Below are 24145 nucleotides of genomic sequence, written 5' to 3' on the forward strand. Positions count from 1 at the left end.
TTTTTTAAGAAAAAAAAAGAGAATGACTACTCTATAGATGGAGTAGGGCATTCCTTAAAGTAAAAGGAGGACCAAGCTCAGCCTAAGTACGATGCTTGTTTAAGATACGAAAGTCATAGGAGATGTGCTTTACTACAAGGGTTTGTGATAAAGGATTAATCTTTGTAACTACCATCTTTCACAAGAATCGACATTATTATCTTTAAAACAAAACTTCTTAAACTAGGAATGCTTGCGACTGGGACGTCAGGACATTCCGGGTCTGTTAGTAAACATTATTAATCTGCTCCCTCAACCGTAAACTCTTGTGACTAGCAATGCCTAAGTTCCTGGGAATGTAGCCCAGCAGGCCCCAGCCTCATTTTCCCAGCCCCTATTCAAGATGGAGTCACTCTGGTTCGAATGCCTCTGACAGGAGCAGCACCCTGATCTCTGTCTCCATCCTCACATGGCATTCTCCCTGTGTCTGTCTCCAAATTTCCCCTTTTTAGGACACCAGTCATATTGGATTAGAGCCACCCAATGGCCTCATTCTATCTTGATTACCTCTCTGAACACCCTAGCTCCAAATAGGGCCACATTCCACGGTACTGGGAGTTACGATTTTTTTTTTTTTTTGAGACGGAGTTTCACTCTTGTTGCTCAGGCTGGAGTGCAATGGCACAATCTCGGCTCACCGCAACCTCCGCCTCCCGGGTTCCAGCGATTCTCCTGCCTCAGCCTCCCTAGTAGCTGGGATTATAGGCATGTGCCACCATGCCTGGCTAATTTTGTATTTTTAGTAGAGACGGTTTTTCTCCATGTTGGTCAGGCTGGTCTCAAACTCCCGACCTCTGGTGATCCGCCCGCTTCAGCCTCCCAAAGTGCTGGGATTACAGGCGTGAGCCACCGTGCCTGGCGAGTTACGATTTTAAGATGAATTTGGGGGGACATAATTCCCTAGCCACACTAGTACTTTTTCAATGAACCCAGAAACAACGTATTTATGGTGACCAAGATGGAGGCTATGCATGGGCCCAGCAACACGGGCTCATCTCTCCAGGCTGATCTGACTAATCTCACTGCTGGCAGCCCCCTCTCACAACCCCAGAGAGCAGCACTGAGTACCTGATGGCACCTTCCCCCACAGACAGCAGCCAGCATCTGGTAGCAGGTGGATCCTGGCCTCTTCCATCATGGAGGAGACACGGACTCACCTTCCTGGAAGGGACACACTTTGCCTCCCTTGCCCAGAGTGTTTCTGCAGCACTGCCGCTCGTAGCCTCACGTGATGCCTTCTACCATCATGGCGTCCATGCAGGGCTGTTTCTGACCAAGGAACCCATTTCATCGCCAAGGAAATGCCACAGTGGCTCATGGCCATGGAATTCACTGGTCTTACTGCTTACGCTATCACCCAGAAGGAGCTAGCCTCAGCAAAAGACTGAAAGACTGAGTGGCAATACCCAGGAAAGATGGACTCTATTTTACGGGATTCCATATACGCTTTGAATCAGGGACCACCACATGGTTCTATTTCCCTTGTAGCCAAAATGCATGGCTCCAGGAACCAAGCTGTCACAGGTAGTGCCTAACTAGGACCTGTGGTGCATGCAATAAAGGAATTTACCAAGAGAGTTGTAGGTAAAGACAGGCAGGCTTATGAGAGAACGTAGGAAAATACATTGCAAGAAAGCAATGGGCAGATCAGCAAGAGGGGAGCTGACTACAAGGAGACAAAGACTTTTGGGGGATTTTATAGGATGGTGCTTGTGCTGGAGAGGGCCCTGCGCAGTACTGATAATGCCAAGGTTGCAGTGAGCTAACTTACATTTGTCTATCGGCCAAGGGTCTGGTGATAAGTTGGGCACAGGAAGATTGCGAGTTATTTGCATAGGAGGGCTCTGTGTGTCCTGGGCCATGTAGAAAGGCAGACTAATGGCTTATCTGTTTTTTGTTTGTTTGTTTTGCTTTCCCTGCTCCCCTGAGCCTGACTCCTTTTCCCTGATTAGAACTCCATGCACCAGCTGATGTGAGGGGGGGGGATCCACTCACTATTACCCTCAATAACAACCAGCTGGCGGGATTTTTGCTTCCCGTCGCAGCAACTTTGAGCTTTGCTACTGTGAAGTTCTTAGTCTCAGAGGGGAACATCCTTCAACCAGGGGACACAGCAATGGTTTCATTAAATTGAAAGATGATGTGGCCACCTGGCCGTCTGCGGCTCATTCTGTCATGACACCAAAAGACCTAGAAAATGATTGCTCTCTTGACTGCAGTGATAGATTCTGATTCTCCTGGGAGACCAGGCAGCTGCTACTATGTCTGGAAATCAGAGCATTCATTCTGTGGCACTTCTGACTATTTCCATGGCCAATAGAAAAGGTTCATGGAAAACTACCCCAGCCATAGAAAGGCAGGAAGATTGAGGACTCAGAAACTTCTGAAATGAAAGTTTTGGTTGTTTCATCAAGTAAAGATCACCAACTAGCTGAGGTCCCGGCTGAGGGAGGGGAGAATCCAGGATGAGTGATGGGAGAAGGTACCGTGGACATCAAGCCTCAGCTCCTGACTGTCACGGAGGCAAGGAGTGTAGTAGTTTTGCTTAGTTTCCTTTGCTTGTTTTCACGTGTTTGTTTGCACGTGCCAAGCATTTTCCTGTTTTCTCTCACTGGCATCTGTATTGTATACACAATTTTTTGGAGGTTAGTGTTACCATTCAGTCTTCAGGTAACAAGCTATTCAGTGGACTGTGGTTGAATTTGTGGTGTAATTAACAGAGCCGACAGTGGCTACAGTAGCAATTGGCACCTTGTCCTGACTGTCTTCTCATTTTGGAGACAGCGTGAGTGCATCTTCACTTGTGGGAATTTTTAGAAAAGGTTAAATGTGTGTAAAAGGGTGCGTATGGAAAGAAACTGCCTGCTATCAATCTACTGCCTGTGACCCAAGCCCATCTTTCAGGGCCCTGCTTGGGGATTCTGGAACTTTTCCCTCTCTCCTGCTGGCACGGTGCTGTGCACTGTCAGTAGAGGGCGCTGGAGAGACAATCAAGGAGGGAGGGGGGTTTCTTTTCACTTGTTTATTGGCTGCTCACCTGCACAGCCTCCCAGGACGGCTTCCCCCGCCTTGCATAAGTAGCTTTGCAGCAAGTTCTGAGGCACAGCACCTGGCTGTGCATGGCTTACCTAGCATCTTGGGAGGCAACTTTCCAGCAGGGTCAGCTGGTTCTTTCCCGCAGGTTTTTTCCAGAGCAGCTGCTGAAGTCGCCAAGGCTGCATCCTCTCCACCAAGACCTGCATCCCCGTCCCAGTTTGGGGGTGGGGCACCCTTCCAGATCCACAGAAGGAGCTCTGCCTCGACCTAAGGGATCTCCCATTCCTTTATTTTGAGAGCTGTCTTTATTCCTCAGTAGCCAGTCCATCATTAACCCCAATCCCCTGTTACAGTCAGTAACTCGTAGTAAACATTCCCTGTTCAAGTTGCTGTGTGGTTCCCACCTCCAAGTTGCTGTGTGGTTCCCACTTCTTGACTAGGCCCTGACTGACACGAAGACTGAAAAGGTTGTCTGGCTCCAAACATGGACTGTTTGTTATGGCAAAGAAAGGGCCCCTCAGAGGGCAGAGCCAGGAGCACAGGGGAGAGGTGGAGGGGCCAAGAGCTGCCAAGACTGACAGATGATTAGAGAGCACCCCTGGGGGCAGAGCTGGGCTCATCTGGAGGCACAGTTGCCTCTCCTGGAGCATGGAGGGGCCTGGCCACATGCGACGGCTGGACTTTAGCACGGCCTCTCATCCTTCCTCTTTGAATGGCATTGCTGGCAGCAGCTGACGGGTTCCCATCATGCTCCCCTATGTTGAGTGTGTCTTTTCCATTCACGTCCAGTCCCGTGGAAGGTCACAGCATGGTGAATGGTAACTATCGTCCATAATGGGAAGAGACTTTGGGGGGTCTTGGGAGGGAGGTGAATATATTTTTCATGGGGGGGATGTAAATAATTGTCGTCAGAGGGCAGCTGCAGTGAGTGCAGGGGTACACACTATACTCCAGCTTCTCCCATCACGAGGAAGCCAATTTCTCCAACCTTGAACCCGAGCTTGGTAGTATGACCGGCTTTGACCAATAGGATATCAGCAAATGTGACACGAACAGAAGCCCGAAAAGCCCTTGTGCCCTGGGCCGGCCTCTCCCACCACCATGTGACCCAACCCAGGCTAGTGCCCTGGGAGATGGGACGCCCTCTATTCCAGAGGTCCCCCTTAAACTTGAAAGTTCCCGCCATCCGGGATCCTCCCCTGGGATCTTGCCAGACCCGTGTGCCCAGGGGCAGCTGATAGAGAGGCTATGGGTTCCGCCTTCCGGGGCAGCCGGAGCAATCCGCCAACGCACCCCCCACCCAGTGGGAATGGAGTCCTGGATGGAGGTCTTGGCTGACAATGTCCCTCCATCCTGCAGACATTGCATTGTCCCAGGCCCTCCGGGTGTCTCTACAGGGACAATGACTGTCTGTAGAGGAGCGCCGACCTCTTGATTCACTGCAGTACTTTAAGCAGATTCAACATCTGTACCACCCACCTGGGCTTGTCCGGAGGCACAGTTGCCTCTCCTGGAGCAGGGAGGGGCCTGGCCACATGCGGCAGCTGAACTTTAGCATGGCCTCCTGTCCTTTCCCTTTGAATGGCATTGCTGGCAGCGGCTGTGCCACCCACCTGGAAGGCTCAGGGAATCAGGGCACCCCGGCTCCTTTCCTCCTGGATTCACCACTGCCTCAACCTTCCCAGCTGAGGCTCTGGCACAGCGGCTCACAAGCCTGATCCAGCCACTAAATCTGGGGACTGTCCACTTCCCTAGGGCCAGGAGCAGATGCTAGCAGGTGAGGCTGGGGCCTTTTTAAGATCAGTGACTACCCACACTGCAGGGCAGGCCATATCTCAACCATCTCTGCTTTTCTCATCATTGTGGTCATCTGCTCACCTCTGGGCCTCTCCTCTCCACTCTCAGAGGACATCGGTCCCTGCCTGCTGCCCCCTCCACCACTCCATGAGCATCCACAGGCCCCCTCCCAGTTCCTTGAGCCCTCAGCTCCCGACAATGTCAGCCACACAGTCTCAGGGTCACACTCCAACTGTGTCCTCACCAGTAACTGCAGTGCCTCCACAACCTCAATTACAAGGGTCCTCCTCTGTGACCAGTCCCTGTCCCTGCATTCACTGATTCCAGTGGCTGTACCCAGCAGTCCCTGGCCGCCCCCAGAACTCCCATCCTCTAACCATGTGCTGCCTTGCAGCCCCTCAGCCCCTCTTGCATGTCCCCCATGCATGCCCCCCACCATCCCTGCAGTGAGACCCCGCAGCCCATCAGTATGCCTTCTCCCTGGCAAGCCCCTCCCCTGGCTCAGCTATCATCCTCCGTAGTGATCGCCTGACAAAACCAGAGTCTTGGTTAAACTCAGCCCTGTGACTACAGTCTGCACCTCAGCGCTGAACTTGGCTTCACGCCGAGTCACAGGTTGCTGATGAACCCACTTCAAAGAGGCGCTGGCCATGGCTGGTTGAGCCTACCCCTGAGACACTGAAGTATCTTCCTCCTCTCTCCTCCAATCTCCAGCAACACCACTTTCATTTTCTCAGTTAAATGTTCAGTTATAAAATCCTAATAATATAACACATTCACATGGCTCATAATGAAAAGTTATAAGATATACAGCCAAATAGCTCCTTCCTAACCTCTGTCCCCATCCAACCCTGTTCATCTCTCTCTCTCTCTCTCTCTCTCTCAGACACACACACACACACACACACACACACACACACACACACACCATAAACTCTGCTCTGCACTGTGCTTTTTTCCCCTTAACATTATGTGTCCTGAATGTCAACATCAGAACAGAGAGAACTTCCTCATTCATTTTCACCACCGCATAGTACTCCATTGTTTGGGTGCACTGCAGTGATTTCCCTGCTGTCTGCCGATGGGCATTTAGGGAGTTTCCACTATTTTGCTACTGTAACTGAAGTGACTAGTCTGGTACTCAAGTCGCTTTGCATAGCTGGTAGAGCATGGATCAGGTACATTCCTGGAAGGGGAATGGCTGCCTCACAGGTTCCTGCATTTGTCAGCCTGACCCAGAAGCCCAAATCGCCCTCTGCAGGGGCTGTGCAAAATGATGCCCCCAAAGCAGTGGATGAGATGGCCTGGCAGCCGGCAGCCTCACACACAAACTGTTGTCACTCACCGGCGTACTGGTCACTCTAAGGAACCACATGCCCGTTCTGCAGACATCTCAAGCTTTTTAAAAAAAAGATTAATAGAAGATTTATTTAGCAAAAATACATATAGCCATTATTGCAAGACTTAAATGAGATGTTAAATGTTCAACCCAATTTTCTTTCCTGGATAAGTTTTTCTTTCATACCCCTGTCAGTTTTGAAAACATAATACCAGAAGAAGGGGGGCCCAATTCCACAGAGAGCTCCCAAGGGTGAGTTTCTGGGAGTGAGTCTGAAGTTGGGATAAACCTTTGTTGATCTTGCTTAGGTCCCAGCAGCCTCTTCGATGAGCCCTGGCAGTTAGGCTGGTGGCCCTGAAGCAGGCCTCCAGGGTTTCCTGCTGAAGCAGGATTTTAGGGCCCACCCTGCGGCTTGCGCCTGCTGGGTTTCTGGAGATGTGTCATATTCGGCTGGGTTGAGGGTCCAGGGCAGAGTGGCCAGGCATGACAGAAAATACTTTGGGTCAACACCTGTGAAAGAAGGAAAAAGTAAAAATAAAAAAACCAAAATAATACTTTGGGAACAACATCTTGGTGACACAGCGCACAACTGCCAGTGCGGACGGACCTCTCCCCCTGAACTTGCCCAAGCGCTTCCTCAGCGCTTTCTCCCCTCCCAGGCCCTCCCTGTCCCTAGAAGCAGCCCCACCGCAGCCTGCCTCCCTCCAGCTCTCTTAGAAGGGTCCGGGCTGCTCTTTCCCTCAGCCCACCGAGAGCTCGCTCCATCTCACTGCACGAGGGGGCCCTCGCTGCCGCCCTCATCTCTCCCCTGGGGACCACAGCGCCCCGAAGGGCAGAGGGGTCTTTCCAAGCCATAAATCCCTTGAGTTGAAGATCGCGTCTCCAGCCCCGCTCCCCAGCTGGAAGAAGCCCACTTACCAGCCCCCTCCTTCCTCCTGCGGAGTCTCCCGTCCACGATCCCTTTTCCCCAGCCCTGCCGTCTTTCTTTGCCTAAAACCTGGAATTCCTCCCCGTTCCCGCCCGCCGGCCTCCGCAAGCTCCTCCCTCCCCTGCAGCGCCCAGCCCGGGTCTGCTCCAGGCACCTCCTCAAGACCGGGCCTCCAGCGACTGTCCCTTCGAGCCACCCTTTCACCCGCAGGCACCCCCGGCCCGTCCCCCGCGCCTGCACTCAAGCTGCTTGTTTACCTGCCCCTGGCTCCTGCAGCCTCGCGAGTAGCTGGGACCACAGGCGTCCGCCACCACGCCCGGCTAATTTTTTTGTGTTTTTAGTAGAGATGGGGTTTCACCGTGTTAGCCAGGGATGTGGAGCGTCAGCCCCCGGAGCCGGCCCTGGCCGGCTGCTTCCCACTGCTGGAGGCCCGGGGTGCCCGGTGTTCCGCGGGGGCTGCGGCCTCCCCGCTCAACCCCTGCTCACAGGAGCCTGGGCAGCCCGGGCCCCGTCCTTGCACAAAGGCAGCGTGGCCCAGGCCCCGCTCCGGCCGCCCTGTCCCTGCGCTGGGGGACTCGCTCCTCCCCGCCGGACCGATCCTCCTCTCCGGGGGATTTTCCTGGAGAAGTTACTGGTGCAGAGACAAGAGCTGGCGGGACAGTGACCCGGAAGGCACCCGCCCCGAAAAGCAGGAACAGCAGGAACCTCCAAGGCGCCGCCCGCACCCTCTTCCTCCTCGCCTGGGGCCTTGCGCCCGGAGCCCGCCCCTCTGCCAGGGGTGGGCGCAGCCCGGGGCGGGGGAGCACCTGGCCCCAGGTCCCGCCGCGCTCCGACGACTGGGCCCGCCCTGGCCGCCGCGAGGCTGGGGGTCGCTTTGGGACCTAAGTCCGCCCCCGTGGGAGAAAGTGTGCCAGGGACCACTGACAGCTTCCATCGGGGCTCAGTCGCCATCTCTCCCCACGTTTGCCCACGGTCGGGGGGCCATGCAGGGGAGGGTCGCGCTGCCCTCACTTCCCCCCGACCCTGTGCTCCGAGGGGAGGAGTGGGAACTCGCCCGCCCAAGGCCCACGCTCCCCATGTGGCTCAACCAGGCCAGGACCTCGCAGCCACATGGACAGGCGGGTCCAGGAGCCGGGCAGAGGGTCTCCACGCCAAGCCGCACTGCCCCTGGCCCTCGTCTCCTTCCTTTCTCTCACTGCACGGTGGCCTCATGCCATCCGCTTTGGCCCCAAGCATGGAACTCACGAGAAAGGGCCTCCCCTCCCCCACCCAAGTTCTCGGCTGTCCCAGGCCCTGCTGAAGCCCACACCCTTCTCCAGGCGCACAGGGCTCCCCTTGGGGCCCTCCCCGGCCTCTGTGCAACGTTCCTCAAGGTACCCTTCTTCCCTTCCAGGGACTCTGCTCCTTCCCAAATTCCAGGCCAGATTGGCTGCCGAGAGGCCCACCCTTCCGTGGCAGCTGAGGCTGTCTCTAAACACAAACCAGACCTCCTGTGTCCACAGCTGTAGCTTTCAGGTCAATGCCAGCATGGTAAGAGTCAGTTCCCACTCTGTGTCCCATGCATGCGGTTGAAATGGCTGCCCCGTGTCCACCCCACCCTCTTCCTCAGTAAAGGACGGTGAAGGAAGCCCCAAGGGTCACTGTCCCCTTTTTACAGATGAGGAAACTGAGGCACGGAAGGGTGAAGTGACTGGCCATGCCCTACAGGCAGACACTTCCAAAGCTCCAGCTCACAGTGAGGCGGTGGTGGGCCGTCTCCTGCCTGGACCACATGAGGTGCTCTGGGGGCTGGGACAGGCTGGGGACTGACACAGAGCCTAGGTAGACAGGGTTTGCCCGGACCCCGGGAGGCTCAGAAACCGCTAAGGCCGCCCGGCCGGGGCCCCATCATTGTGCAGCTCCCAAAATAAGTTACTCCACAGCCATTTTTGAATTCTGTTTTATATCAAGCTACAAAAACCTAGATCATGTTCAACATACATACAAAAGCAGTCCTATAAAAAATAATTATTATAATATTAACAATATCAAACACGCTAACTCCTACAAATGTACAAAGACCTTGGGCATCATTTATACCGGCCAGTTCCTGGCCACAGCTTTTTAAGGCAGTACCTGGGAAAAGGGGAAGGACCCAAGAGAGCCGGCCCCAAATCCCGACTCAGCACTGCAGAGGCATCAGAAGGGCTGAGTCATGCCTGAGTCCGAAGGGCCCCCTCTCAGGCTGAGAAGGAACTTTCAGGCCCAGGGAGGAGCAGAGCCTTAGGGGTAGCACATGCTGAGCAGGAAAATGAGCTCATGTTTTCCTGGGGTAGAGAGAGGTGCCCTGCAGGGCAGGGGATGAACGGAGGCTGCGGTGGGCAGAAGAACGGCCTCCCAAAGATGTCCACGTGACAGTCCCCAGAGCCTGTGACTAAGGTTACACAGCCAGTGGGAATTAAAGTTGCAGATGGAACTAAGGTGGCTAATCAGCTGACCTGAAAATAGAAAGATGACCTGGGTTCTCTGGGTAGGCGCAATGTGATCACAAGCGTCCTTAAAAGCGGCAGAGCAGGCCGAGTGCAGTGGCTCATGCCTATAATCCCAGCACTTTAGGAGGCTAAGGCTACAAGATCGCTTGAGCCCAGGAGTTCCAGACAAGCCTGGCAACAGAATGAGACTCTGTATCCACAAAAAGTATGTAGCTGGGCGTGGGGGATTGTCTCAGGGGACTGAGACAAGAGGATCACTTGAACCAGGAGGTCCAGGCTGCAGTGAGCCCTGATGCCATGACCAGGCCACTGCACTCCAGCCTGGGCAACACAGCAAGACCCTGTCTCAAAAAAAAAAAAAAAAAAAAAGGGGTGGAGGGAGGCAAGAGAGGGGAGGCCTCAATGAGGTGATGGGAAACAGATTCAACTACCCACAGCTGGCTCTGAAGATGGAGGAGCCTGAAGTCAAAATTATGGTCAGCCTCTAAAAATGAAAAGGCCAGAAATGAATCCTCCCCCAGAGCCTCCAGAGGGCGCGCAGGCCTGCCGACATCCAGATTTTGGCCCTGGGTCAGCCTTCTGACCTGCAGAACTGGAAGACCTCGTTTTGATCCACAAAGTTTGTGGAAACCTGTCGCAGCAATGGGAAGCAAATACAGAGGCCAAAGGGTCAGCAGTGAGAGGTCAAGCTTGCCCTGCCCCTGCCCAGACCTCAGCCAGACTTCTGGGTGGCAGGGCCCACAGAGGCACCCCCAGGACCTGTCCCTGCCTCAGGGAAGGGGGAGCCTGAGATGACTCAGGAGGTCTTGGGCCCTTCTGTAGTGGACACCAAGGCCTTCAGGGACCACCCTCTGGTTGAGGCCTTGGGGGATGAAGAGGGAGGGCTCAGGGCCCCATTGCAGGGCCAGCCTGTAGGGGCTGTGGGGCCACCTGGATGTGACGTCTAATGCTGGCGGTGCCCACAACTCGCCACAGGACCCCACAAGCCCCTGCCAGATGCGAGTTCATCTTTTCCTTCTTTCTCTTCCAGTTCTGTCTTCCATTCCAGCCTTGCTGAACCCAGCTCACGGCGGCCCTGGGCTGCAGAGGGCAGATGGGTGAGGCTTGGCTCCTGTCTCCAGGGAGCTGGAGAGGGCCCTGGGCCCCACCCACGAGGAGGACAGTCATGAGGCCGACGGTGGAGGGGCCCTGGACAGAGGTGTCCGGGGATCCCTGAGCCTAGCCGCACTCTCCCTCCTGGTTCTTTCCTTGCGTGCACACGATCAGCTATCGTTTACAAAGAGTCCTTGGTGTTGCCTGGTTGGCTGCCCAGAATGGGAGCTCCTGCCCCCATCGGACATGTAAACAAACAAACCAAGGTCTGTCCGGTTCCAGCTGATGGGGCCTGCACCTCCGCCAGGGCTAGGCAGAAGCAGCATCAGAGCAGGAGACCCGGGAGAGCTAGCGCTGCTCTTAACAGCTCCCAGCGGGGTGTGCCCAAGGCTTGCTGAGCACTCACAAGCAGGTCAGGCCACAGGAAAAGCTAACCAACCTTTATAAGGGAAAATAGGGGCCTGGAGGGCTCCTGCACCCCCGTGCTGACGTCCAAGATGCTCCGGATGCTCTTGACCTCACTGTTGGATAGGTTCCCCTTGATGGCCAGGATGGCGCTCAGGTGGCCTTTGCTGGCAAAGAGAGCATCCTGTCAGCCCAGCCTGTCGCCCACACCCCTGCTCACCAGCTCCCTGCACTCCTGGCCAGTGCCACAGGGCCCGACAGCCAACGCTCGGCCCACGAGGGGGCTGCACATCACTCTCCCTGCCCATGCACTCCACCTGATGGTCCCAAGAGCAGCCATGCCCCAGCCTGCTTCAGGCCTCCGCACTGGCTGTTCCCCCTGCAATGTTCTTCCCAGGCCCTGAGATGACCACCTCTTCCCACCCCTTAGGTCTCCGCTAAGATGTCCACCCCCAAAAGACTTTCTTGTCTCTAAAGTCAGCACCTCCTATTCAGAAGCTTGGTTAAACCCTATTTACAACTTGTAATTGTCTGTTTCTTTGCCTGATTATGTCATTATTATTGCTGGCCCTCAACAGAATGTGAGCTACTTAAGGGAGGATTGAGACCTGGCTTCTCTTGTACTTCATTGCATCCTTGTAACTAGAACAGAGGCTGACACCTAGCAGACTTCTCTATAACTGTTGGTGGCATAGGTGGATGGTGGGTGGGTGAGCAGATGGATGAAAGCTAGATGGGTGGAGGGATGGGTGCAGGGATGACTGAGTAGATGCATAGGTGGATGGGTGGGTGGGCAGGTGGATGGCTGGGTGGTTGAGTGGATGTATAGCTAAATGGGTGGAGGGGTGGATGGATGAGTAGACGGGTGGATGGGTGCTTATATGGGGAGGTGGAAGAATAGATGGATGGATAGATGGGTGGGTGGGTGGATGGGTAGACAGGTGATGGGTGGGTGAGAAGATAGACGGATAGCCAGATGGGTGAAGGAATGGGTGGATGAGTAGATGGGTGCTTGTATGGTGGGTGAATGAATGAATGGGTGGAATGGATCAGACAGGGACTGGACTTAGCTAAGCTGGGGTCAATCCCGTCAAGACCCATTCAAACTTACCCTAACATGTCAGAGGACCCAGCCCAGGAAGAAACAATGTCCCTGGCCCACCAGAGCCTCAGGCAGCCAGGGGCTAAGCCTCCACTCCCGAATATGAGCCCTGGTCCCAGAGCATAGGCCCAGGCCCCAGAGGCCCCCCAGGCAGGGTGAACCTGGCCTCTCTGGTCTCAGTCTCGCCTGTGAGAGGCAGCGTCAGGTAAAGCTAAGAGTGTGGGCCATGCAGCCAGACACTAACTAGCCGTGTCACCTTGGACACATCCTGTGAGCTCTCCAGGCCTCCTCTGTGAAACGGGAATGGAAAGTATTGTCCTCGTGGTGCTGTGGTGAAGGCCACAAGAGTGAGCCCCTGGTGAGGTTCACACAGTGACTGGCACGTGGGCAGCTGCCAGGATCTGGGTTCCCAATGCCAGCCCTGTGAGGCCTTGGCCACAGTGATGTGACAGTGGTCCTGAGGTGCCCCAGGTTCTCACCTGAAGTCAGGGTAGCAGGTGGCGTAAGTGGCCACCTCAATCTTGATGGCACTGGGGTCCTGCAGGCGAATGATCTCAGCCAGCGTGGGGAGAGCAGGCTGCAGCCAGGTCGCCGGGGAGCCCTGCAGCAGTGGGTGTGGTTGGAGGGACCCAGGGGTCTAGAGGCTCGGGTCAGCAACTTGTTGGGCTTGGAGAGGCACCAACGGCCTATCTCCGACCCTGCAAGGGCTAGGGGAGAAGAGGCAGCCATTTCAGAGGGGCTTGGGAGAGGTGGCCAGGAGCTTACGTGCTGGGTGCAGAAGTGCTGGATGGTGGCAGCATTCGCCAGGATGTGCCCAGCCAGCTGCTGCTGCTGCTCCGCAGTCTTGAGGACCAGGCCCCGCTTGCTGAGTTGGATGATGTACTCCTTCACCAGGTGCAGGTGCAAGGCCTCCATGAGCTCCTGGGAGGGCGAGCAGCCAGGGGCGTGTGAGCGGCCTGCTGATGGGGAGCTCACCGCCTCCCTTGAAGCCTTGTAGCCAGGCCTCCAGGGAGAGACAGATGCCAGAGCAAAAGACTGCACACATGCTCATGCATTCACATGCGCGTGCGTTCACATGCTCATGTGTTCACATGCGTGTGTGCACATGTGCACGTGTTCACGTGTGTCCACATGCTCATGTTCACGTGTGCACATGTGTTCATGTGTGTGTTCGTGTTTGCGCATTCACGTGTTCACATGTGCCAGTGTTCACATGCTCTTGAGTTCACGTGCATGCTCACATGTGCGTGTTCACATGTGTGTTCACATGCTCGTGCATCCACGTGTTCACATGCTCGTGCATTCATGTTCACATGTGTGCGTGTGTTCATATGCTCATGCATTCCCGTGTGCGTTCGCATGCTCGTGCATTCACATGTGTGTGTTCACATGCTCGTGCAATCACTTGTGTGTTCACATGCTCGTGCCTTCACATGCTCATGCCTTCACATGTGTGTTCACATGCTCATGCCTTCACGTGTGTTCACAGGCTCGTGCATTCACATGTGTGTGTTCACATGCTCGTGCCTTCACGTGTGTGTTCACATGTGCACGTGTTCATATGCTCATGCATTCGTGTGTTCACATGCTTGTGCATTCACATGTGTTCACATGTGCGTGTGTGAGCACATATGCGTGAGCATACACAGACGTGCTAGTGTGCGTGTCCGGGCTGCCCCCATTCCCCAAGGCCCAGCCACCAGCCCAGAGCCTCCTCACCTCCCGGAAACAGTCCTGGAGCTCTGAGAACTCAGGCAGCCTCGTGTCCACGGTGGCGATGATTTTTTCCAGGGTCTCCACGGGGGCCGCCCAGCGGGTGTGCGTGAACCTCTTGAACAGAGGCTGAGACAGGAGAGGCAGGATGTCTGGTCACGCCCTGGAGAGGAAGGGCTGCCAGCCGCAGACACGCAGACACAGACACACACCGACACATGTGCCTGGTGGAGGGGCGGGGGGGCACTCAAGGACCCCCAGGGAACCCGGGCCAACCTCAGTCCCTGCTCACAGACAGGAAGTGGGAGCCGGCTCCGTGCACCCTTATCCAAGGTCACCCAGTGCGGTTCAGGAGCCAGGAGAGCCTGTCTGCCGGCCCGGAGGCCAAGTCCACTGCCTCTTAAATAAATAAATGCCTTCATAAACAAGACCCTGTGCTTGGCTGGGCCTGGGAGATCAGTGCCAGGGGATGTGGGGTCACTGATAGGGCTTCCACCACACTCAGGCCACCCATGGCGGCTAGTCCCGGACACCGGGCAGGGAACCTCTCCCCTTCCTTTCAAAAGGCCCCCACTTTACACCCTGCTGAAGGAACGACTTGTTTTCACAGCATTTTCTGTGGATTTCTTGGCCCATAACAGATATGACCCCGGCTGCCGATGGCCCTGAGCCTCAGTTGCTGGGAGTCAGGCTCAGGGACGGGGGTGGATAGCAGTGGCTGAGGGGATTGAAGGAAAGGTGTCTGCAGGCTTGGGACTGGGCTGGGTCTGAATCGGGGAGGGGCAGGGAAACTTTTCCAGGCCCTCCCAGCCCAGGCGGCCCCTCTCAGCCAAGCCCCAGGCCATGATCGGCGGAGTTCAGAGCCTGCCCGCATCCCTATCCGGGCATCTCCACTGCACCAGAGCTGGCCCGCGGTGCCGTCCACAGGCCTGGAGTGTGTCTTCCCCACATCTTTGCTTCTACCACTCCTCCCTGGGAGCACCTCCCAGTCCCTCCCTGGGATCCCCCCAACACTGGGCTCCTGAGGGCAAGAGGCTCCCGCTACCTTCAGGTCCTCACGCAGGTGCTGGAGCAGGGTGTCAAAGCCGTGGCCCTTGAGCTCACCCAGGGGGCCCAGCAGGAGGCTCAGGGTGTCCTGGGGTACCTGCCACTTCTGCTCCATGAACGTCCTGGAAGGTGGAGGCAGAGCGGTCACCCCAGCCCTGCTCAGCCTATAGCCCCATACCCAGGGAGCCAGACAGCCCCTCTCTTCACTCTAGAACCCTCAAGGGCTCCCCATTCTCTATGGGATCAAGCCCTCCCATCCATGTTCTCCACACCCTCAGGACACTCCTCCACCACATCCCCTTGTAACTGAGGGCAAGTGAGCCTCCTCCAGTGGTCTGCCCATCTGCCTAATAGACAGATCACTATACCTACTTCACAGGGTTGCTTAAGGATAAGATAACGGGTGAAACATCTGCCTGTGTGCTTGCCCCAGCCAGCAGTTGGGAAATGTTTGCTGCTGCTGCTGCTGCAGGCCCTGGCGTCCTCACACATGTTGCTGGTTTGAATTCCACTTCTTGGCCTAAGCAGCTCCTCCTCCCTCCACCTCCCAGCTCCCCTCTCCTGCCTGCCGAGTGACTCCCGCTCCCGCAAGCCCCTCCCAACACTCTCACCGGAAGGACAGGCAGTTGTTGATGTTGGCAATGACATTGGCCCTGTAATTCCTCGGCTGTCTGCCTCTCTCCAGAAATTCATTAAAGGCGCGCTGGTAGCTGGTGAAACCAGAAGGGGCACATTCAGGACCAGCCCAAACACTGGGACGACAGCAGCAGCCTCCCCGCCCTCCCTGCCAGCTCCCAGGGTTCACTTTTCTGTTTGGCTGCCCATAGCCAAGGGAGGGGCCGCTAGCCCCTGGGCATCATGGAACTGGCTTCACAAGCTAAGGCCAGGGCTCCTGAAGAGGGTACCAGCCCATCTCTGCTGCTCCCAGGCCCTCTCTAGAGTTGGGAGACCAGGTAGGAGTGAGCGTGTGGTTAGCTGGAGAAGCCCTCAGAGGTTGAGAGGGAGACAGCAGAGAGAATTCAGGCGGTGGAGACTAGGAGTGTTGTGTGAAGGGGTGGTGGGGTCTCAGTCCCTCCTGGGGAATCCTCTTTGAAGCTAGAGGCTGTTCTGCTGAGAGCTCTGCTGATGGGGTGGGTGCAAGAGGCTCCCACATTGAATCCTGGTGGGGGTCAGACCACCTGAGGCTCTCAGTGCCCTGGCTGAGTGGGAAACAACTCCTGGCTCAGAATGACAGGGACAGGGGTGGAGGGTGTGGAGCCAGCTCAGCTCCCCACCTGAGGCACTAGGGAGGGGCCGTGGCTCTGAGAGAGGTGGCTACAGGGACCCTATCCTGGGCACACACCCACCTCCTCAGGAACGCAGGCAGCTCCACCAGCAGCACCTGCTTTATCTGTGAGCCCAAGTCCAGCGTGATGCTCTCGGCCTTGGCCTGGGCCTGGGAGATGATCTGCAGGGTGGTGGTGGGTGAGCTGAGCAAGGGGCTCGCCTGGACAAGGGGGCAGGGGACGGGGAGGAAACAGGCGGGAACAGAGCGGGTGCCCCAAGGTGGTCATGGGTATGCACACAGGATGGAATGTGCGTGGGGCTCCCCATGCACGTGCACGGGCGGTACGTGTGCCCTGGATTGCAGTACCTGGATGATGTCGATGGCCAGCTCGCTGTGGCAGTGGCCGTCCAGGATCTGGGGAGGCACATCCTCAGCCCAGCGCTGTGCCTCCAGCTCCAGAGCTCGGTCCATCAACTCCCTCACATTGGCCTGGAGGAGGAGGGGCAGGTCACAGGGGCACGATCCCTCACCTCGCTCACCTGGAAGACCCGGCAAGCTCCCTGCCACGTCCTGTCTGTCTCCGAGCCTCTCCTCTGCCGCCTCCCTGCCCCTCCCTGGCCCAGGTGGAGACTCACCGCCTCGTTGGACAGGAATGTGGCCTCCAGCAGCCGGATCTGCCTGGGGGGCAGGAGGCTCCCGAGCCCCATACCCTGCAGCTCACCCACCAGCTTGGGGCTGTTGATGATGTCACTGCAGGCAGGGGAGGCTGGCATGAGGACAGCTATACCCAATCAGCACCACCCCTCAAGCTAGAGCCCAGGCCCTCAGCCTCGGTCTCTGGCAGGCCCAGACTGCCCAGCACACCCTCCCGCACCCCCACCCGGTCCCCGTTTCAGATGACGGGTCCTCCATCTACTTAGTTTGGTTTGGAACAGAAACTCTGAGGTCATCATGCCTCCTCTGACTCTCTCACCGCCCCCTCATTAGGTCCTGCTCCAAAATAGCCCCCAAAATCAGCAGTCTCCTGCCACTCTGGCGCCCTGGCTGGCTCCCATCAAGTCCCCGCTGGCTCACTGCAAAAGCCTCCTCCTGGCCTCTCTGCTCCTTCCCTCACCTCCAACAATTCCTTCTCCACCCAGCAGCCAGAGCCACCTTTAAGATCTGATCTTCTTCCTGCTCCAAGGCTACCTGTCACCCAGATAAAACCCTGCTCCTACTCACAGCAGCCCTGGAATCCAGCCAGCTCCCAGCCCACGGCGCTCCAGCCCTGCAGGTCTTGGGCATCTCACAGCCCCGGCCACCTCCCAATCCCAGGGGTAGGCGAGAATGGGCAGGAAGGGCTGCCCCAAACTACTCCACAGACACATCTTGGCTCACTGTCCCGGCGCCTCCGCAGCGCCCCAGAGCTCCCAGGGGACTGCCCAGCCCTGGCACTTCCTAAGAGCTCCCAGGGGACTGCCCAGCCCTGGCACTTCCTAAGGGGCCTTTGTCTGTCTAGAGGCTTACAAATGACCTTCTCTCTGCCCCTCACCCAATCCAGATGCAGCTGTGTCCCTTCGTTCCCCACATTTCTGGCACAGGCTTCAACGATGCCCCCCTGGGCACCCTCTCACCAGGGCTCCATGCCCAGCTTGGCTTTAGTTGCCTGTTGCTAACCCCAGGCCAGCAGACCCCGAGGTCACTGAGACAGAAAGACTGGCAGGCAAGGGTGCAGGTGCCCAGCATTTCCTGGTGAGTCAGGACGAGCAAGTGGGAACTGGCTCTGGGCTGGGTTCTCTCTCCCGCCGCCCCTGCCCTGTGCCAGTTCCCCTATGCCCTGCTGACTCCTCTCCCACCCTCCCCACTGGACCCTTTCTCTATCCTTCTGCCAGAGGCTGACCCTTCAACACCAACTGAACCCACAGGCCACCCAAGGCCCCCGAGACGGCAGACACTGCCCACACTGTCTGTACCTCCGGGCTTCCTTCCTAAAGTTTCACACTAGGATCTGGGGCCAGCAGCGGCCAAGCTCCACAATAACAGCCCCTGGACTTCCCTGCCCTGGGCCTTTCCACACTGCAGTAAGCCTCTCCTCATGCAGGCCGTGCGAATGACGGGCAGGCCCAGGGATCCATGGAGTCAAGGGATGCCTGAGGCTGTACTCAGCAGGGGGACCAGCTGCACAGCCAGCCTCCCACCTGAGGGGCTCCAGCTCTGCGGTGGGCTCACAGGGTAACCCTATACAACGGGGGTCTAACAAGACACGTGGCCCTAGCCCACCCCTTCGAACTCTCCTGCATGGGGGTGCCCGCATAGCTCTGCTCAGCTCCAGAGTGCCCTGGAAGAGGGCATGCTCAGGAGCACTGGCCTTCCTCTCACCTTCTCCCCTGCCTGCTCTATCACCCCTCCTCCTGCCTCCTGGCCTGATTCCCTGGTTCAGAGAAGGACCGCTGGCTTTCACCTCCTCCAGGCTGGCTTCCTTGACTTCTCCAGGCCTGCTTTGGGCCCATGCTCTGCACGGGGCCTGGCCTCTGCTGCCACAGCCCTTCCAGCTCTGGATGGTTATTGATTGCTTTGCCCCCTCCTCAGACTGGGCGCTCGTGAATGAATGAAATCCCCACCATTTTCTGTGCCTGTTTCCCCAACAGCAGAATGTGACTGAGGCCCAGGAAATTAAGGATTCCAAGAGCAACGCAGACCCAGGCCCAGCCTCAGCCTCAGCCTTATCCCTGTGTCCAGGCCCAGTCTCTGCCTGTCCAGGCTCTGCCCCAGGGAGTTCAAGTCCCACCCCTGCATTTTCGGACCCAAAACTTTGCAAGCACCGGCCTCACTAAAAGCTGCCGGCAGCACACCTCGACACTCCTCCTACAGAGGACACCCTCCCTGCCGGCCCGGGCCTAGCCCCTCGTCTGCTCACTTGGGGTAGAGGTTCTGCACCCAGACCAGCAGCATGTAGGTGTCGCGCTCGCAAAGCTCGAACTGCGCCATGGCGGCCAGGTGGGCCGCGAAGTGCTGGTGGTAGCTCTCGGCGTAGGCCGCCACGACGCCGAACTCGGCGGGGAACAGCGGCTTCAGCCGCTCCACCACGGCCTCCAGGTCCTCTTTCATGGTGCGGCCCAAGTGCAGAAAGACGCTCTCGGGGACCTCCGCGCCCGCGGCCGGCCGCCGGCCCAAGCGCTCCTCGGCCGCCTCCGCCACGCCGCGCCGCCACATCTGCAGCCAGCGCCGCGGGCGCGTGGCCGCCAGCCCCGAGGTCCCTGGCCCCGCCGCCGCCGCCGCCGCCTGGCGGTCCTCGCGCTCCTGCTCCGCCACCACGGCCAGCGCCTGGCGCAGCCGCTCGGGCGCCGCCTCCAGCGGCCGCCGCAGCACGCCCAGCACCTGGTCACGCAGCAGCTCGTACAGCGCCTCCACCTTGCTCTGGCGCCGCACCAGCTCCGCCTCGCTCGCACCGCCCGACGCCGCCGCCGCCGCCAGTTCCCGCTCCAGCGCCAGCAGCGGCCGCGCCGCCTCCAGCTGCCCGCGCTCCAGCGCCGCCTTCAGCTCCTCCACTGCGCCGGGAAAGCCGCGTCAGCCCCGGCCCCAGCCCGCCGCCCACCGGGCGGGGCGGCCAGCGCCCGGCGGGACCGTCCTCCCCTAGACGCGCACAGGGCCGGCGGCCAACACCCTAAAGGGTGATGTCGGTGTCCCAGACTAGGCTGAAGGCCTCCCAGCCCCCCCAGATTGGGGCACAGGTGAAAGCAGGGAGACAGACGCGCCGTCCAGCCCCACTTGCCGGCCCACTGTGCAAGTGGCTCACTCACGCGGATGAGCGCCAACCCCGTCCACGCCCCAGACTAGCTCTAACCCAGGGCCCTAGAGCACCTGTGGGGGGCGGGCCATCCAGCCCCTGCCTGGACCCGGCTGCTCCCTCGGGCTCCGCTGAGCTGGGCTGACCCTTCTTCTTCTTCCCTTTGGTGAAGACGCAGAATACATTGGCCAGGCCTTTGGACTTCTTCTTCTCCTTCTTCTTCTTCGCCGCCTCTTCCTCCTCCCTATATGGGGCTGCCCCAGCCTCCAGAGGTGGCACCAGGTCCTCAGAGGAGGCCTCCGACATGCAGGCCTCTGACTCTGCCTCTGATGTGGACGGCAACTTTTGGGGGCTTCTAGGGAAGTCGAGGGTGCCTGGCACAGGCTGATGGCCGGAGAGGCCTTGGAAGAAGGTCGTCATCTTCAGCATCACCCTGGTTCAGGCCTGCAGGCTCCTGCAGGGTGGGGGTGAAGGCATCAGTGGTCACCATGGACTGGCCCTGGCTCCCAGGCCGGAGCACACAGCCGTGCTGGCTGCATTGAGTACACTCAGTCTGTTTCACCCATTCAACCACCAGAGCTCTGCTCATCTCCTGGCCCAGATGAGCACCAACAACTCTGCTCCCTCCCTGGCCACGAGCATCTCACCACCTACAGCTTCCCTTCCAATACTTCACAGCCCCAGAAGCAAGGAAGAGGCTGGGGACGCCAAGCCCACCACGCAGAGGGGGACCTTCACTTTATTTGGGCAAATCCTTCCCTGACAGCCCACCCTCTGGTCAGGAAGCAGGGAATGGACACCTCCCTGGATCCCACCGGACCCTAGGGAAGAGGCGGGGCATGGGCTCTGTCTCTTTGAACAGAGCAGGAACAGAGGTCCAGAAAGGTCAGGGACATGCCGGGGTCTAGAACACCAGAAGCCGGCCTGAGACTGGAGCCCAGTCTCCTCCTGCCCAGACCCAGCCCCTCTGCCATCTTGCCCAGTTCTGATCCAGCGATGGGGTCACAGAAACACAGCTGCACCAGCTGGGCCATGAAAGGGGCAGAGCCTGACCAGGATCTACAGAAGCCACAGTGGGTGGGACCTCAGACAGCCTTTCACACATCACTGGGGGCAAGGGGCTCAGCGAGTCACAGGGCTGCCTGAAGTCACACAGCAACTCGGGTCCAGAACCCAGGCTTCCTGGCTCCCACCCCCTCCCAAATGGGATCATAGCATCATCACAAAGCCTTCCAGTTTCTGCAGCCTTCCCGGGTGCCCATCCCATCTCTTCCTTTCTCTCATCTGGAAGGGTGTTATTTCGGCTTAAACTGTCCCTCTGGTCAACAGCTTGGGCTTGGAACTCAGGCCACCTGGTCCCAGAGCCCAGCTCTCCCCCTGCCTCCACATCCCCGGCTGTCCTGCAAGCTACATCCAGAGAGGCAAGACCCGAGCCTCCCCCAAGTCCCTGCCCAGCACCTGACCGTTGTCAGAGCAAGGCCAGGTCCACTGGAGAAGAGCATGGCTGACCCGAAAGGGGGAAGCAGGCAGGGGCTGGGCCTCCCCAAGAACTGGGGTGACCTGTAACCATGATGCCACCTGTCTGCCCCACCCCAAGATTAAATGCATGCAGCCTTGTCTCATGTATCATGGTAACTTCAAGTGACCCCTGAAACAGCCCTGCAAGGCAGGCAGGATGACACACCATCCAGAAGGAGAAACTGAGGCTGAGCAGGAGGTGTTTGCCCCAAGCACAGCAGCCATGGGGGCTCAGATTGGGCCCATCAGACTCTTCCCATGGCCCCGCTGCCTCCACCAGCCCCACTACCCTGTCCCCATCCTGGAGGGGCTTGGCCAGAGCCACCTGAGGGACAGGAAGCCTGGGCTCCTCCCACCCCCAGCCCCTGCCATGCTCACCCGGTGCCCTGGGCAGAGTCCCACACTCCTGGATGGCACTGGCCTCTCTAGTGCCATTTGGGTTGAGCATTCCACTCCAGGACCAAGAGGGGCATGCTCCAGGGAGCCTCAGGGGCAAGGCCACGGGGCACCTCTGCTCCCCACCCAGTGCCCCAACTTCGCTTCCCAGCCCCTCTCAGGCGCATGCCAAGCACCCGTGGGAGCTGGTCTGTCTGGCAGGGCCGCTCAGCCCCACCCTGGGCGCCCAGGCCCCACCTCTGCCATTCTCCTGGGGTGGAGGAGGGTGGCCCTTACCAGCAATGCTCCCCGCCAGCCTCACCTCAGCCTTCCCTGTCCCACCCCACATGTACTAGGCTCTGTCCCACCTGCAGGCACAGCTCCCGCAGGACCCCCACAGCATCACCGGCTTCTCGCCTCTGTGACACGAAACCCAGAGCGCCTGAAGGTCCTGCTGCAGCTCCCTGGGCCTCGCCCCAGGTCTCCGCTCTCCGAGGCAGCTGGTGCCGTGGGAAGAGAAACGCTTTTGGTGTGGGCTCAGCACACCTCTCACTAGGGCGTGGACTGCACACCTCCTTCCTTCACAAGCCTCCCTTTCCCCGTCTTTGAAATGGGGATGAGGACCCCCACCTCACAGTGCTGCTGAGGGGATGTGGCCAAACCGCGCGGCCAAGTGCTGGGCGCCTAGCTGGGCCTCAGTGGGGGTGAGTCTCCTGTGTCCTGAGTCTGTCCTGCAGGCAGCAGCGAGCGGGTGCAGCCAGAAAGGAAGAAGGAGAGGAGGGGCGTTCCTTTGAGCCTTGCCGCTGGTTGGGCCCACTGAGGCAGGAAGGGGCCTGCTGGGAGGCTCGTAGAGTGGTCACAGCCAGTGGCTCAACAGCGCCCCCCAGCCTCCCGCTGCCCGGCCTCTCCTCGGGTCCACTGGCCTGGCTCGCCTTCCCAGTCAGGGCTGATGTCCACGCACCGCCCGGGAGCTCGCTGGGCCCGGCTCCTTCAGTCCTGGGCAGGATGTGGAAGGCGCACCCATCCCCCGATGAGGACACCCGGGCACGGGCGAGGAAGTGACTTGGCCTGTGTCGCCCGGCCGGGAAGTCACGCTGGACCTGGGGCCTTTCTGCTGCTAATGGAGGGGAGACCCCTGTGCCTGCCCCAGCCCCGCCCTCCCTGCCTCTGGCAGGACCGGGCTTTCCGCCGCGAGCGCCAGCCTTGGCCCCTCTGCGCCCGGACGCGCGGACGCTGGGCTCCAGGGCCTCAGTTTCCCTGGCAGTGGGGCCAGGGTCCCTGGGAGCGTCCAGCCCCCTCCTGTCCCCGCCGCCGCGACAGGCTCTTCCCTCGGGGAATCCGGCGTGGCCTCGGGGTAGGGGCGGGCGAGGAGCCGCGCGGAGCGGCGGGGAATGGACGCGTGGAAGCGGAGGTCACTTACCGTGTCCTGGCCGGGCCGCCACTGTCCTGGCCCCAGTTCCGCAAGGCCTGAAATAGTCGCACATTCAGCCCCGCTCCGCCCCGCCCCGCCCCGCCCGCCCCTCCTTCCCCGCCCCGCGGCGACCGCGGAAAACCCGCGGGCGGAGGCCAAGGCCCAGTGCGGCCCGGCTGTGTCCCTGCGTCCCAGGAGCCGGGCGCGCCCGGCCTGCCCAGCGGGGGATGCGGGGCGCTGTCACTTCCTCCCAGCAGCCGGGCAGGGGCGGGGGCTGGCCGCGCGTCGCATGGTATGTGGAGTTCGGGGGACAGCACGGAGAGGACGGGATTGTCAGGCGCGGGGCCATTGTCCGACGACGGCTCCTGATAGGCCGCCTGGATGGGGCGCGCTTGGCCGCATTCCCGCGTCACAGACCGGCTCCAGCTGCGGGAGCGCCCGTCCCACCCCTACTCCCCCAGCCGCCCTTCTGAAGTGTTCCGGTATCACCGTGGCCACAAGGAGGCAGGGGACGGGGGCTTCCTGAAGGAGGCCCCCTAAGGGGAAGGGGGCTACACGGCTGGCCAGAGTGCTGGCCGCGCGGCTGTGCACAGGGCCTTGCACCCCTCCCGTCGTCAAGCCTTGCTTGAAATGCGTAAATGCGGAAAGGTGGTGGCTGACCCGGGTCACACCGCTTTAAGTAGCGGGATGGGGTTCCTAGCCAGGCCTGTGGGACTCCCACTGGAGCCTTTCCCCCTCTGGGGCTGGGGCTGGACCCACAGGCTGCTGGAGCAGGCAGAAGGGGAGGGGCCCAAGGCCCAGACTCCAGGGCCTCGTCTTGATCATTGACCCGACTTTGC

The 24145-nt window shown here is 58.9% G+C and overlaps 1 protein-coding gene across 5 annotated transcripts; it reads right to left on the minus strand.

Moving 5' to 3' along the window:
• Positions 1-9062: 9062 nt before the first annotated feature.
• On the minus strand, positions 9063-23422 carry TNFAIP2 (TNF alpha induced protein 2). Of its 5 annotated transcripts, none has more exons than XM_063645475.1 (15): positions 23316-23390; positions 22526-22626; positions 22264-22395; positions 20077-20456; positions 19133-19763; positions 16872-16986; positions 16603-16725; positions 16316-16416; positions 15581-15679; positions 14968-15091; positions 13929-14051; positions 12975-13130; positions 12689-12810; positions 11142-11274; positions 9063-10690 (listed from the first exon to the last, which is right to left on the minus strand). In XM_063645475.1, the coding sequence occupies exons 4-15, from the start codon at positions 20429-20431 to the stop codon at positions 10496-10498; spliced, it is 2277 nt and encodes a 758-aa protein (XP_063501545.1). In that variant the 5' UTR covers positions 20432-20456; positions 22264-22395; positions 22526-22626; positions 23316-23390; the 3' UTR covers positions 9063-10495. The 5 variants fall into 5 exon arrangements, with proteins under 5 accessions (XP_063501545.1, XP_063501546.1, XP_055144059.1 ...); XM_063645476.1 differs by lacking the exon at positions 23316-23390 and adding an exon at positions 22857-23297; XM_055288084.2 differs by lacking the exon at positions 23316-23390 and having other exon boundaries at positions 9063-9616; positions 22526-23297.
• Positions 23423-24145: the final 723 nt, after the last annotated feature.

This window comes from Symphalangus syndactylus, chromosome 8 (genome assembly GCF_028878055.3).
Source record: "Symphalangus syndactylus isolate Jambi chromosome 8, NHGRI_mSymSyn1-v2.1_pri, whole genome shotgun sequence".
Classification (NCBI taxonomy): domain Eukaryota; kingdom Metazoa; phylum Chordata; class Mammalia; order Primates; family Hylobatidae; genus Symphalangus; species Symphalangus syndactylus.

Bases quoted from the DNA above. Each gene is read 5' to 3' on its own strand.
- TNFAIP2 (XM_055288082.2), bottom strand. From the start codon at position 20,431: ATGCTGAAGATGACGACCTTCTTCCAAGGCCTCTCCGGCCATCAGCCT. The intron at 16,987-19,132 runs GTGAGCAGACGA...CCCTGCCTGCAG, and splicing joins GTGCAGAACCTCTACCCCAA to TGACATCATCAACAGCCCCA. The intron at 14,052-14,967 runs GTAGCGGGAGCC...CTCCTGTCTCAG, and splicing joins ACCTGCGTGAGGACCTGAAG to CCTCTGTTCAAGAGGTTCAC.